At 37.4% G+C, this 15,638-nt stretch overlaps 1 protein-coding gene across 4 annotated transcripts in view; it reads left to right on the top strand.

Annotated features, from left to right (window-relative positions):
* Window positions 1-15,638, top strand: part of DYNC2LI1 (dynein cytoplasmic 2 light intermediate chain 1) — a 38,093-nt gene that overhangs the window by 16,135 nt on the left and 6,320 nt on the right. For all 4 annotated transcript variants that reach the window (XM_086327223.1, XM_086327220.1, XM_086327222.1 and 1 more), the window contains 6 exons: window positions 5-93; window positions 5,709-5,895; window positions 7,092-7,160; window positions 7,752-7,829; window positions 11,405-11,481; window positions 12,068-12,138. In XM_086327223.1, the coding sequence (XP_086183349.1) occupies window positions 5,767-5,895; window positions 7,092-7,160; window positions 7,752-7,829; window positions 11,405-11,481; window positions 12,068-12,138 (424 nt within the window). In that variant the 5' untranslated portion in view covers window positions 5-93; window positions 5,709-5,766. The remainder of the gene's footprint in view (window positions 1-4; window positions 94-5,708; window positions 5,896-7,091; window positions 7,161-7,751; window positions 7,830-11,404; window positions 11,482-12,067; window positions 12,139-15,638) is intronic.

The following is a 15,638-nucleotide window of genomic DNA, read 5'->3' as shown; positions in this document are numbered from 1 at the left end:
TCAGCCTAAAGATATTGCTCACTTTTGGGAGCTAGGTGGAGGAACATCTTTACTGGATTTAATCAGCATACCAATCACAAGTGACACCTTACGGTAAGTGGGGCCAGTGAGGAATAGCAGTTAGTAAGTATCCAGTGGAGGCCACAGGATGAACATGAGTTTTTTGTGAATCAGAATTGCAGGGACAGTTTTATGTTGCTGAAGGTTTACCTTAACTTCCTTTCTATGTGCCTAAACTGTAGTGCTCTCAGAGATTTTGAAAGAACCAAGGTTCTGGTTCCAAATCAGGAAAAGAGTATGTCAAGGCTGTATATTGTCACCCTGCTTATTTAACTTATATGCAGAGTACATCATGAGAAACGCTGGACTGGATGAAGCACAAGCTTGGAATCAAGATTGTCAGGAGAAATATCAATAGGGAGAAATAACCTCAGATATGCAGATGACACCACAAGTGAAGAAGAAGTAAAGAGCCTCTTGATGTAAGTGAAAGAGGAGAGTGGAAGAGTTGGCTTAAAACTCAACTCTTAGAAAACTAAGATCGTGGCACCTGGTCCCATCACTTCATGGCAAATTGATAGGGAAACAGTGGAAACAGTGACAGACTGTTTTTCTGGGCTCCAAAATCACTCAGATGGTGACTGCAGCCATGAAATTAAAAGACGCTTGCTCCTTGGAAGGAAAGTTATGACCAACCTACACGGCATATTAAAAAGCAGAGATGTTACTTTGCCAACAAAGGTCTGTCTAGTCAAAGCTATGGTATTTCCAATAGTCATATATGGATGTGAGAGTTGGACTATAAAGAAAGCTGAGTGCCAAAGAATTAGTGCTTTTGAACTGTGGTGTTGGAGAAGACTCTTGAGAGTCCCTTGGACTGCAAGGAGATCAAACCAGTCCATCCTAAAGGAAATCAGTCCTGAATATTCATTGGAAGGACTGATGATGAAGCTGAAACTCCAGTACTTTGGCCACCTGATGCGAAGAACTGACTCATCTGAAAAGACCCTGATGCTGGGAAAGATTGAAGGTGGGAGAAGAAGGGGATGACAGAGGATGAGATGGTTGGATGGCATCACCTACTCAATGGACATGAGTTTGAGTAAACTCTGGGAGTTGGTGATGGACAGGGATGCCTGGCATGCTGCAGTCTGTGGGGTCACAAAGAGTTGGATATGACTGAGCGACTGAACTGAACTGAACTGAAGGTTCTGGCCTGTGCTGAAATGAGATAGTTGGCATCCGACTAGTAACATATTTTGCAAGCCAACAAACAAACAAAATATGTCAAATAACACTTGGGCAATATATTCACTTGGCAAAAAAAAATACTTCAAAAAATAAATTTGAAAACTCAATTCTTTTGAATACCCATCCAAGCATGAGCTAATTCAGCCCCTGAGTTTTTCCTGCAACTGGATATTATGTTTCCTTTAAATTTAATGGCTTCCTTGGTGGCTCAGGTGCCTGCAATACAGGAGGCTTGGATTCAGTCCCTGGGTCAGGAAGATCCCCTGGAGAAGGGAATGGCTACCCACTCCAGTATTCTTTCTTGCCTGGAGAATTCCACGGACAGAGGAACCTGGCAGGCTACAATCCATGGGGTCACAAAGAGTCGGACATGACTGAGTGACTAACACACACTTGAATTTAATACTAATTTAATACTGATGTTAATATCACTGAGGGGCTTCCCAGGTGGCGCTTGTGGTAAAGAACCCACCTGCCAGTGTAGGAGACACAAGAGACTCGGATTAGATCCCTGGGTCAAGAAAATCCCCTGGAGAAGGGCATGGCAACCCACTCCGGTGTTCTCGCCTGGAGAATCCCCATGGACAGGGTAGCCTGGAGGGCTACAGCTCATAGAGTCACAAAGAGTTGGACACAACTGAAGCGACTTAGCACGCACACACACCAGTAAAGCCTCATGCAATGAAAGTTTGTGAGTTAGAAGAGGAAGAAGTGTCTGTTTGCTGACCTTAAAGAAAAAGAACCTGGGGGAAAACCTCAAGCTCTTTGGTGGTGTTTTCCTGAGAATGATTCCCACATGTTGGCCAAATCAGATGTGGAAAATTGTGACATTTCTCACAATGTTCCTGGGAACCCATCTTCGCCAAAGAAAACAGACTTAAAAAATCTGAAATATCTTACTGTTGTCAGAGTTTAAAACAGACCATTGCTGCTGGACCAGATACAAAGGGCTTGACAATAATTTGTCAAATTTCAACCATTAAGATCTTTAGAATTTTTTCTTGTTAACAGGATAATTGTTTTTCCGTAACTAGCTAGTAATGTTGGCTTTCTTCGTCCAGTGATTTTTTTTTTCTTTTAAAGAAATAAACTTTAGTGTCTTTTACTTATCACAAAAATCTTTTATGATCATAAGGAAAACTTGGAAAAATAGCGAAACGTACATGAAAAGTAAAAGCATCTGTGATCACATGAAAAAAGGACTATTCTCAACATACGGAGGTATTTCTTTCAGTGTTTTCAGGGTTGTCAATATACTTTGTACAGGTATGAGATATTGTGTATACACATTTAGATCTTGCTTTTTCACTTAAAACCACCATTTCCCCCGACATTATTTTTTTAGAATCATGGGATTTTTACAGCTGTGTAGTTCTCATTTGTCCTTCTTTAACAGAGACAAATAATTGAAGCTGCCTGGGAATTAGGGCAACTCATGGTGGTGTGGCTGAGAGGAGATGACAGGGGCGGGGAGCAGCTGAAGGAACAAGAGCTGCCGGCCAGCCTGGCAGACAGGAGTAAAAAGGCTGGGAGCAGCTCTTCCCAGACTGTGAGCTGGCTCCGGTTCTGGCCCTGTTGTCACATCACCTTTCTGTATTACCTCACTTCCCTTCTCTAGACCTTATGGGCTTGTAGAAATTCTGGTTTCTGCAGGAAGCCAAATCTTTCCACAGTTTCACTGCCTCTCTTTGTGAGTTCCTGGTCTTCTTTCCATGGAATCCCAGAGCAGCTGGAGCCTGCCTTAGGAGAGAAGAGGGGTCAGGGTGATGATGAACAGAGGGCAGGGGCGCCACAGGCCTGGGTCCAAAGCAGCTTGCTGAGTGCTTGACAAATTCATGGAAAACATTTCACTCCTCGTTAGTCGCAAATCTCAGAGTGTTTTGTGACTGGAATTAATTCGACATGTAATTCCCTTGAGTTGGACAGAGCCCAGCCACCTTACCAAATGCTGTTAGATACTGTTTTTCTTTAAAATGACTGTTCATAGAATAATTATAGATGCATTGAACATTTCCATAGACCTTAGATAATTGGTAAGAGAGCATTTCCTGTGGTCCACTTCCCTGTTTTCAGAGGTAGTGTGTTATAAAAAAATTTTTTAGCTGTCATTTTCTATGAAGGCAAAAGTAACACAAGTATTTGGAGTGCAGTGGAAACATAAATTTTAACCTTAGAAAAAAGTTGAATAATCCATTTTCCCTTTGGTTAAAACAAAGTTATTTTCATTTGGAAAAAATGATACACTTTATATATATTTTACCACAATAAAAAAAAAAAGCTAAACTATGGTCTTTTTTTTTTAACATTAACCATGCTAAAACTCTGAAAATAAAATTATTTTCCTTTATATGTATATATATATATATATACACACACACACACACATTATAATTAAGAAAAGCTGTTTCTGAGCTTATTCAAATGAAAGATATGGTTGGCTAGACAATTTAATGGCATAATAACTTTATAGAAAATCTTAGGTAATGTCTGAAAAGACTACTTTCTGGATTTAGACCTATAGTATAGAATTTAGCTATTGTTTTGCTTTACACAAAATAGCTGATTTGCTCAAACTAAACAAAATAATTGTTGTTTAGTCACTAATTTGTCCAACTCTTCTGCAACCCCATGGACTGCAGCCTGCCAGGCACCTCTTTTCATGGGATTTCCCAGGCAAGAATACTGGAGTGGGTTGCCATTTCCTTTTCCAGGGGATCTTCCCGGCCCAGGGATTGAACCTGCATCTCCTGCCTTGACAGGCGGATTCTTTAGCACTGAGTCACCAGGAAAGCCCATATAACTTGACTATATTATAGCCAGCCTATATTATAATTCCTTGCTATTTCTGCTAGCAGAATGTTTGCTCTGTTGATCAAAGATATATTGGCCCATGATTATGGCTATTCAGACTTATTATAACCATGTTCTGTAATACTTCTAGATTTATGTTTGTTTTTTATTGTAAAATAACATAAAATTCACCATTTTAGCCATTTTTAAGTATACAGTTAAGTGACATTCAGTATTATTCATATTGTTTTGGCACCATCACCCCCACCCCTCTCCAGAGCGTTTCATCTTCCCAGATTGAACCTGTACCCATTAAACAATAACTTCCTACTTCCCCCTCTTCCAGCCCTTGGCAACTACCATTCTAGTTTCTGTCTCTATGATTTGACTACTCTCGCTACCTCATGTAAATGAAATCATCCTTTTGGGTCTAGTTTATTTCACTCAGCATAATGTCTTCAAGATTCATCCATGTTGTAACATATGTCAAAATTTCCTTCCTTTTTAAGGCTGAATAATATTTCATTGTATTCATTTACCACATTTTGTTCAGCTGTTAACCCACTGATGAACATTTGGGTCATTTCCACTCTTGCAATCGTGAATAACGCTGCTATGGACATTGGTGTACAAATACCTGTTTGAGTCCCTGATGTCAAAACACCCAGAAGTGGAATTGCTGGATCCTCCTATAATTTTTTGAGGAACAACTGTGCTGCTTTCCACACTGTCTACTCTGCTGTTTTATATTCCCATTGGCAGTGCCCCAGGGTTTCAATTTCTCTCTATTCTTTCCAACACTTATTATTTTCTGGATTTTTAAAATTTTTTATTGTAGCTATCCTAATGGGCAAGAAGTGGTATCTCATTGTGGTTTTGATTTGCATATCTCTAATGATAATACTGAACATCTTTTCCTGTGTTTATTGGCCGTATGTATGTCTTTAAATACAGAAATATGTATATGAGTTCTTTGCCCATTTTTAAATTGGGTTGTTTGTTGTTGCTGAGTTTAGAGTTATGTTTGATATACATGAACATGAGCATGTGTGCGTATGGTCATGGTGGTGGAGTGTGTGGTGGCCTGGAGTGAGGCAGCAAGGCCTTTCAGAGAGGTAGCAGGGTACAAGCAGAAAACCATGTGGCTCTGGGTCTAAATACCAGCTCTACAGTTCACTAGCTCTATGAGTCTGTGCCTCAGATTTCTAATCCGTAGAAATGCCATCGTAACATTTTCCAGGAAGTCTTGTTGGGTTAGGAGGAAATAAGCTAGGTAGACTCCAGGCAGGGTCCATCAGTAAATGTTTTCTTCTGCCTCACCACATTGTTGTATTGTTGCTGCTGCTGTGATGATTATTTTTGCTTTCCTTCTGTGGGACACACAGCACAACTGAATCTAAACATGGCACTGTTGGATCCAATTGCACATTATGTGACCTGGGTTGTTATTAGTTCAAACAAGAAGTTTGGTTGTAACACTTAAATACCGCTAGGGAAAAGCACTGGAATAAATAAGGCTATAATTTTGGCATATTTTTCTTAGAAAATTGCTATGTTTTTTTTCTTATAGTGTTACTCTTAGAAAATACATTTCAGTATAGTAGGGTTTCAAATGGTAATTATTTTGAGTCTTTTTTTTTTTTTGAAAGATATTTTTATTTCTTTAGGACGTTTTCTATTGTCCTTGTTTTGGATCTTTCAAAACCTAATGACCTTTGGCCCACCATGGAAAATCTGTTGCAAGCCACAAAACTTAACATAGATAAAGTGATCATGAAACTGGGGAAGAAGAATTCTAAAGCAGCTTCTGAAATGAGACAGAAAATGTGGAGCAATATGCAGAAGGACCATCCCGTGAGTTGCTGCTGGGATTATTCTTGGAATTCTTAGCCCCACACATAGTTAAAGATAACATCACAAACAATTTCTTTAGATTTTTATGCATGAGTTGAAATTCACTTGATGTGGATGAACCTGTTCACTGGAAAATTACAGCAATTTAATAAAACCTCAGAGCAAAACAAGGAAAAAGATTTCATATGTCTTCTCGTTAGACATCTACCGTGATTGTTATGGCATATTACACCAATCAAAAGGAACAGAGTTTTAAAGTAGTAGTTTGATACTGATTTTATAATCTCTGTGAAGTGAAGATACAAAACCAGGTTGTACAAATGTCACCTAGCAAAGACCAGAAAAGGATACAGTTTTAAGCAAGGAATAGAGTTTCAACAGCCTTTACTGTCATTCTATACATTCATTAATTGTCTGTCACATAATCAGTATCTTTTTATCATCTGATAATTAAATTATCAAGTTGCAATATGGTAACACAAGTCTTTTATGTACAATCAGGAATGTCATCATCTAAAAAACTAAGAAAGGTATTTTATATTGCCCAAAGTTTATATAAGTGTTTTACAAGAGGAATATCAAACAAAACTGATAGTTATGGTTCCTGTATATGCAGTATAAATGTTATTATGCTGCTGCTGCTGCTAAAGCGCTTCAGTTGTGTCTGACTCTGTGCGACCCCATAGACGGCAGCCCACCAGGCTCCCCCATCCCTGAGATTCTCCTGGCAAGAACACTGGAGTGGGTTGCCATTTCCTTGTCCAATGCATGAAAGTGAAAAGTGAAAGTGAAGGCACTCAGTCGTGTCTGACTCTTAGCGACCCCATGACTGCAGCCCTCCAGGCTCCTCCATCCATGGGATTTTCCAGGCATGAGTACTGGAGTGGAGTGCCATTGCCTTCTCCAAATGTTATTATAACAAACAGTTAATACAAATAACTTAAAAAAAACAGGAAGGCAACATATAAGAAAATAAAAGAACAGAACATGAAGAATAAATATGGTAGCTTAGGGAACTGTCATTTCTAGTTTTATGCTTGAGAAATGTAGCTTCAAAGATTAAATACTGGAGCAACCTCTGTCAAGCCGACAATGTTAACACTGTGGGCAGATTTAAACTGACCTAAGTCATAGAAATTGCTGAATACATAGTAGTAAACAATTACAGTGAATCAATGAAATATGTTTGTTAACAGGATCGTGAATTACTTGACCCATTTCCAATTCCTCTGGTCATAATCGGAAGTAAATACGATATTTTTCAGGTGAGCTTTTCCACTTCTAGTTGAGCTTGTGGTACACACTTGTCTAGCCTTTATAGGAGAGAAACAAAAGTAATAATGAAATGAGAAAAATGACTAGGGGCAGGGGAGAAGTCAAGGAGTCACACATCTTAAAGATTTTGGAAAAGGGAAAGAGAAAATAGGTGAAGAACAGTAAATACAGTGGAATAATGGGGATAAGGCAGAAGATTTAGAAACTGAATCCAGTCCAGTCACCAAGGGACAGGACTTATGTCCCAACTTTTAAATTGAAGAAAGTAGAAAATTGGTTTCTTCTTATCTTTGCTTGTCAGAGAATCCTTGGGGTATTCCACTTGATAAAATGTATGCTTGTATCTAAATTCTACTGGGCTAAGCGTTTAAACAAGGAAAGATCTGACAGTGTAGCTCTAGAAGGCTGCAGCTATTGCTCAGCTTCTACAGAACCAAATGCCAAAGTAATGGAATCCTACTCAAGGTACATTTCAAAAAATAAAGAAGAAAGAATCTATTTCTGTATTTAATAACTTGTACTTTTCTGCTACAGATACTAGTTCTCTTAACTTTTTTCTTTTTAATAACATACGTCTTTAGGATTTTGACTCTGAGAAGAGGAAGGTAATATGCAAGACACTTCGATTTGTTGCACATTATTACGGAGCATCATTAATGGTTTGTATGTTTCCTATCCTTTGGGTTTGGACAGTAACAAATTTGGAAAGATTACCAACTTGGTGCAGAATAATGAATGCCGATGCTTTTACTAATGCTTGTCATTCTCTCCTTTCCATTACCATTGCCCTCAAAGCCTCTTGTTACAGAGCGTTCATAATTTATTTCTGGAACACACTGCTAGATAGCCTACCATTTGCTTGAAGTGAAAGTTCTACGTTTTTAATAGCCATAAATCCCCATCTGTCTTAGAGATAAATTGGTTATTTATCTATTCATCTTTTAGTTTTCCATTAAGAATTAGAATCTATATTCACTTAAAAAAGACTAACAATTTTTTTTTTTTTCAAAAAACCTTTAAAAATGCTATTTGTTGTAGAGGTTAAAAATAATGAACTTGGGAGTCATGCTGCCTGGATTCAAATCTCAGGGCAACCATTTACTAGATAAGGGGTCTCAGATAAGTCACTTAACCTCACTGAAGCCTTAGTCTCCTCCAGGGTAAAATGAACAAAAATAGTCCTACCTTCATAGGGTTGTTGTGAGGGTTAGTAGCAGGAATATACCTGAAACCGTGAAACCCTTAGCACAGGGCCTGACACAAATCTCAATAAAGGCTGGTTCTTGTAACTGTTAGCATTATCTCTTCCACAGCAGGACCAAATGTTGCTAGATATCCTCTAATGCAATAAAATATAAAAGCATGTTTATTTCTTTAAAAATTCCTCCCATTTGAACGCTCTCTTTTGCCCTCTAAAGCAAAGTGCTCAGAGGAACCTGTAGACATGGCCTAGTCCCCAGCTTTCATGGCTAATATATTAAGACTGAAAGTAACAAGTATGATCTGTATTTAAAATTCTTATACTTTCCAGAATACTCCAAATACATTTTATTATGTATTTTCTTAAAAATCATCACCTTTTATGTGTGTACTGTATCTACCTACTTGCATATTAGGTTGACAAAGTATTTTGGAAATATTCTTTTCTAAAAAATATTTTTCATATTTTTTTCCATTATGGTTTATTACAGGATAGTGAATATAGTTCCCTGTACTGTACAATAGGACCTTGTTTATCCATTCTGTATATAATAGTTTGCATCTGCTATTTCCAAACTCGCAATCCAACTTTCCCTCACCCTCTCTACTCTGCCTTGGCAACCACGGAAATATTCTTTACTGTTTTGAAAAGATATGGAGAATTCAAACTAGCTTACTCATTCAGGGTACAGAAGCAAAGATCATGGATCTTATAGTTTCTTACTTTCGCTTCTAGATAAAGCTCCACATTTACTTCTGTTTAGTTAGCTGAGGAAAATCCCTCTCTTTGTTTAGAAACAGATTACATTTTGATGATCCATCAGTGCCCAGTCTGGTCTTATCAGTAAGAATGTAATAACAGATGAAGTCAGATCAACCCAGGCCACAGCAGACCTGCAATTAATCATGGCTCTCAAGACCCTAGAAGTCCAGGGACTGAGGAAAGGATCTGAGAATCTTTCATCTCAGCTGTCAGTAAATCAGAGGTTGGCTTTAGAAAAGCACTCTGGACCACCATGGAAACCATACAGCTTTTCTAGCTTCCCAAATCAAGGAGAGCGGCCAGAGCTAACAAGGCCCCACCTTTCAGTTTCACTTCCACTCTGACTCTCGAGTCCAGACTTTGGTACTTTCTGCTTTCCAAGGTTCAATGATATGCAGCAGTTTTGTTTTGTTTTGTTTTTAAACATAGTTTATCCTTTATAATTCAGTCAAGAATACTAATTCAGTAATATGAGCAATCTGATCAAGTTAATTAAAAAGAGAAAAACATTGGTAAGTAGGACCAGATTCAGTGGAGAGACCCCAGGATGGTAGGGAACTTAAAATTATGATATATGAGGAACAGCATAAAATGATATTCTGGCATTTGGAATGTGATAACAGTCTTTAAATATTTGAAGGACTGATCCATGGGAAAGGGGTTAAATGTATGCTTTCTTAGAGTCAAGAACAAGGAATCAATGGGGTTTAATTCAAATTAAGAAATTTCTAATACTGCCATTATCTGAAAATGGAATGAGAATTCCCAGGCATTGAGTTCATAAGTAGAACTCTACATATATTTGTGGAGGATATTTTCGAGGCAACTGATGCAGCAGATAGGGGTAGGGATGGGGTTGAATTAGAAAAACTTCTCATGTCCTCCCAGCCCTGCAGTCCTATGAAATACACTTGTGATGAGGTTTTTTTTCCTCACCATATAGGGAACATAATAGAGAATACAATGATGATGATAAAAAGTTGTGTTTTTAAAATTCAACTGAAGTTTTCATATTAGAATATTGTCTCAATAGAAGCATAAAATAGTTTCAATTTTTAAAATGTATCAAATCTTATATAGTCACATGAGTGTTCTCCCTTGAATAGCTTCCCCCTGGGAAGTTAAGTGTTCGTCGCTCAGTCCGACTCTTTGGGATCTCATGGACTGTAGCCCGCCAGGTTCCTCTGTCTGTGGAATTTTCCAGACAAGAATACTGGAGTGGGTTGCCATTCCCTTCTCCAGAGGATCTTCCCAATCCAGGAATTGAACCCAGGTCTTCTACATTGCAGGCAGATTCTTTACCTTCTGAGCTACCAGGGAGGCCCTTTCCCTGGGAGCCTGTTCTTAATCTGAAAAGTGAAAGTGAAACTCAGTTGTGTCTGAATCTTTGCGACCCCCCATGGACTGTGGAATTCTCCAGGCCAGAATACTGGAGTGAATAGTCTTTCCCTTCTCCAGGGTATCTTCCCAACCTAGGGATAAAACCCAGGTCTTGAACGAATCTTATTCTGAACACTGATCTTTTTACCTTATAATTACATTTCATTTTGGTTCAAGATTGTTTTTCCTACTTTCATACATCTTAGTCATTCTGAATTGGCTGGGTGACCTTTGTATTTCCAAACATTCAAAATTAGTCTTAAAAGGTTTTGTAGGGTAGCCATATGTCCTGGTTTTCATTTGATTTCTCAGCTTAATGATTAATAGCACCCATGCAGTTTCATTCTTCTAAAATATTCTGGTTATGATCACTTGGTTATAGACCACCACTGAGAATAGTCAGTAGCCTACTTTGCAAACTTTAAAGGCAAATCTGAAGAGAAGTTTTAAAGTTGTTTTAGTGAGTATCAGTATTGTTAGACTAGTCTGCAGCTCCCACATTAACTGCTTTGAGGACAACAGTATGCGTTTGGATGGAAAAGTTATTTACGATACATACCTCCTATTTTTTAACCAACCAGATTGCATTTTGGTAATGATTACAGTCCATTTGTGGGAGTAGCTGAAATGATCAGTGCATAAACACAAGTACATACAATAAATATATCGTGCACTCATGAAATTTGAAGAGTGAGTTAAAACAAATTTATCGAGATTTCTTTCTTTTCCTTTATTCGGGTTTTGTTTTGTTTACTCAAACAGATTGTGTTGGGCAAATAAATAGTAATTCTCTCTGCAGTCTGTACTTGTTGAAAGCCATGTTTATTTTACCTCTTTCTGTGATTTGAAAGCTGAGCATGTAATTTATTGTCCTGATTTTTTTCTTTTTAGTTTACCAGTAAATCAGAAGCTCTATTACTAAAAATACGTGGAGTTATTAACCAATTGGCATTTGGCATCAACAAAAGGTAGCATTAAAATATTTTTTAATATCTTTTTACTTTTTATTTTGGTATTCTCTCATCTGATTATTGTTCTCACAAGTCTCTTGTTTCTTGACTGGGAAAAATGCCTCAGATGACTGTTATTAGATAATTTCATATTATCTCTTGCTTCTTATATTATTTAAATATTTATCATATTTTACAACTAAAATGTTATATAGTAGTTGGAAACTAGAATAAAATAATCATACTATTATGCTTATTTCCTTGATCCTGTTACTTCCTTTCCCCTTATTTTAGTAGCTCTCCCACTGTTATCACTATTTTATATTAGAAATGGAATTGATCATTTTAGTAAGTATTTTTCTTAACCTTGCTATCTTTCTTGGTTTTGATTTGAGGTAATTTGGGTCTTTTTTTCTCCTATAATATCTTTATTAGAGCTATACTTTATTTTTTGAATTGGTTAAGTTAATAATCATTCACTTATTTTGAGAAATGCTCTCATAGGGGCTAGATATAAAACTTGGCTCTTGTATTTACAGTAGGGAATGGCAGGATATTTGATTGCTGAACTAAATTAGATTCTTTTTTCTTCTTATCCATGTAGCAAATCAATATGTGTGGATCAGAATAAACCTCTGTTTATCACAGCAGGATTGGATTCTTTAAGTCAGATAGGTTGGTGAACTTATTAAGATTGTTCCATTTGTTTTAATTGCTTATTGATTTTATCCTACTGCCTGTTCACTTCATCTCCAACATCTCCTAACCCTAACCACAGTTTCTGGTTTCATTATTATTGTCGTCATGTCTTGTGTATTTATTTGTATACATTGTATTGATGCAGAATGCATCACATTGACATATTTGTGATGAAAGGGATGTTGGCATATGAGCGACTGATTTCTGATCTCTATACCACTAAAAAAAAATTGCATGTACTTTCTTTCCCTCACTGATTTCCAGGTACTTTTAAATTTTAGCTCCTTGGGTTTAGAAGAAAATCAGAAGGATAGAGTAGTCAGGAAATTCAAAGCTATATATTATAAGCAATGATGAAAAATATAAGAAATTCAAGTGTTGGAATAACTCAAAAGAACACAGTTGCATTAACTAGGTATGCCTTAATTTTTTGTTATGTAAATACTTCATCTAATGGGATGTTGATATGTTTCCTATACTTATCCCTAGACTCACGAAGCAGAAGAAATTTCAAGAGTTTATGTGGTCAAGCTCCCTGTCTTCTCACAGAAGTAATCTCATTGTAGAGATTTTGGGGCCTAGCAACTCTGTACTCTGGGGTTGGCATAGTTTGGTTTTAACACCAATGGACAGTGGTTTTCTTTTTTCCCACCCCTCATTACTCTTACATGCTGAAGTTGACTTCAGATGTAGAGATCTTTGTCATGGGATTATAGATTGAATTGGAATGAAAAGAACAGAGGTGTTAATGAGTGATTATAAAGACTGATTTTTATAATTATAATTATTATAATTGCCAACTTAATTTCATTAGCAGTGAGAATCACTGTGTGTAATGATAGAAATGCTGATGGAAATCTTTTGCCCCTGTAAGTAGTCAGAGGTCAGAAAAAGGTCGAAAAATACTGAATTTAAAAAATCATGGAGCTTGGACCTCATCAAAGTTAAAAACTTTTGCTCTTAAAAGCCCATGTGAAAAGAATAAAAAGATATGCTACAATCTGGGAGAAATTTCGAACTACATGCTTTACAAAGGACTAGTATCTTGAATATATAACAGTAAAAAAAAATCCAATTCGAAAATATGTAAAAGATATGGCCAGATATTTTCATTACGGATATACAATAATGGCAAATAAGCACATGAAAAGATATTTAATACATTTTTTTACATGAAGGAAATGCAAATTGAAACTACATTGAGATATTACCACACACTTACCAGAATAGTTAAAATATAGTGGTAACACCAGGTGCTGGTGAGAGGATGTGGAGAAATTGGATCACTCATACATTGCTGGCAGGAATGTAAAATAGACACTCTTTTTCTTTTGAATTTTTTATTTTGTATTCTGGAGGAAGGCATGACAACCCCCTCCAGTATTCTTTCTTGGAAAATCACGTAGACAGAGGAGCCTGGTGGGCTGCAGTCCATGGGGTCACAACGAGTTGGACATGACTGAAGTGACTTAACATACATTAACTGCCTTTTGTATTGGAGCATAGCTGATTAACAGTGTTGTGGCAGTTTCAGGTGAACAGCAAAGGGACTCAGCCATACATGTGTCCATTCTCCCTCAAGCCCCACTCCCACCCAGGCTGCCACATGACATTGAGCAGAGTTCCACGTACTAGACCATAGGTCCTTTTGGTTATCCATTTTGGATATAGCAGTGTGTACATGACCTTCCCAAACTCCCCAACTCTCCCCTTCCCCCAGCAATCATAAGTTCATTCTCTAAGTCTGTGAGTCTTTCTGTTTTGTAAGTTCATTTGCATTATTTCTTTTTAGATTCCACAGATAAGGGATATCATACAATATTTCTCCCTCTCTGACTTACTTTACTCAGAATGACGACACTCTCTAGGTCCATCCATGTTGCTGCAGATGGCATTATTTCATTCTTTTTAATGGCTGAGTAGTATTCCATTGTAAATATATATACACCACATCTTTATCCATCCCTCTGTTGATGGACATTAGGTTGCTTCCATGTCTGGGCTTTTGTAAACAGTGCTGCAGTGAACACTGGGGTGCATGTATCCTTTCAGATCATGTTTTTCTCCAGATAAATGCCCAGGAGCAGGACTGCAGGGTCATATGATAGCTTTTTTTTAGTTTTTTAAGGAACCTCCATAGCAGCTGGTCAACCACTCTTGAAAACAGTTTGATGGTTTCTTATAGAACTAATCGTGTAGCTACCATATGACCTAGAAATTGCACTATTTGACATTTATTTGAGAGAAATGAAAATGTATGTTCACATAAAAATCTGTACATAGATGTTCATGATATGTTTATTTGTAATAGCCCAAAAGTGGAAACAACCCAGACATCATTCAACAGGTAAATGGATAAACTGTGGTATATCCATACCATGGAATACTTACTACTCAGCAATGAAAAGGAACAAACTATTGATATATACAGCAACTTGGTTTACTCTCCAGAGAATTATACTGAATTTTAAAAGCCGATCAGAAAATGTTACGTACAGTTCTATTTATATAAAATTCTGGAATGAAGAAATTTTAGAAATGTAGGAAAGATTAATGGTTGTCAGAGGTTAGGGACAGAACTGTAGGCGGGGAGGGAGGGAGGGAGAGGGATTGAGAAGGAGGTGGGTTTGGTTATAGAAGAGCAACACGAGGGATCTTCCTGGGAATGAAACTGTTCAGTGTCTTGACTGTGGTCGGGGATACATGAGCCTACAAAGGTGATAAACTTGTGTACAGCTTAACACACACACACACAAGTGAGGACAAGGAGGAAATTTGGGAAATCTGGGTAAGAGTGGTGGGTGTGATCACTATCTTAGCCACCAAAGTCGTAAGGAGGCCCTGAAAGATAGAGTGAAACAGTGAGCAATGTAGATGCTAGCATAGAAAGAATGAGAAATCTCAGACTATGCATTGAAAATGTCCAAGAAGTGGCAGCATATTTTCAAATTTTTCACATTAATTTTTAAGTTATACAGGCAGTACATATATGATCAAGTTTAATATTCCATTTTCTATACATGTGAATGTGGTACAGAAAAAAGACGACTTGTTTTAATACAGTTGTATTATTCTGTGTCATCTTGAAGTTTTCCTTTTTTACTCAATACACCTTAGTGCTTTCTCCATATTAACGCGGCACATAGGTCTGTCTGGAACTTTGGCTGCTGGAGAGTGTTCCAGAGCATGGCTACGCATAGGAATTTAGTTCACTGTACCTCTATTGATGGACATTTCAGCTGAGGCCATTTTTTCACTAATACAAATAATGCGGCTCTGTGAAATCCTTAATGTGTGTATGCAGGTATTTCTAAGATAAACACTCAAACTAGAATTTCTGGTTAATAGGATGTAATCTTTTTTTGTATTTTAATAGTATTTACTGGTGCCATATTACCCTCCAGTATAGCTGTCATAATTTGCATTCTATTCAACAGCACATAAGAACATCTGTTTCCTTAAACATTCACAAACAC

The sequence above is a fragment of the Bos grunniens genome, chromosome 11, assembly GCF_055505025.1.
Source record: "Bos grunniens cultivar Pamir isolate PY7600 chromosome 11, Bosgru_T2T1.0, whole genome shotgun sequence".
In the NCBI taxonomy this organism is placed as follows: Eukaryota; Metazoa; Chordata; class Mammalia; order Artiodactyla; family Bovidae; genus Bos; species Bos grunniens.
Note: the sequence above shows the minus strand (reverse complement) of the source record. Positions and strands in the feature narration are given on the sequence as shown.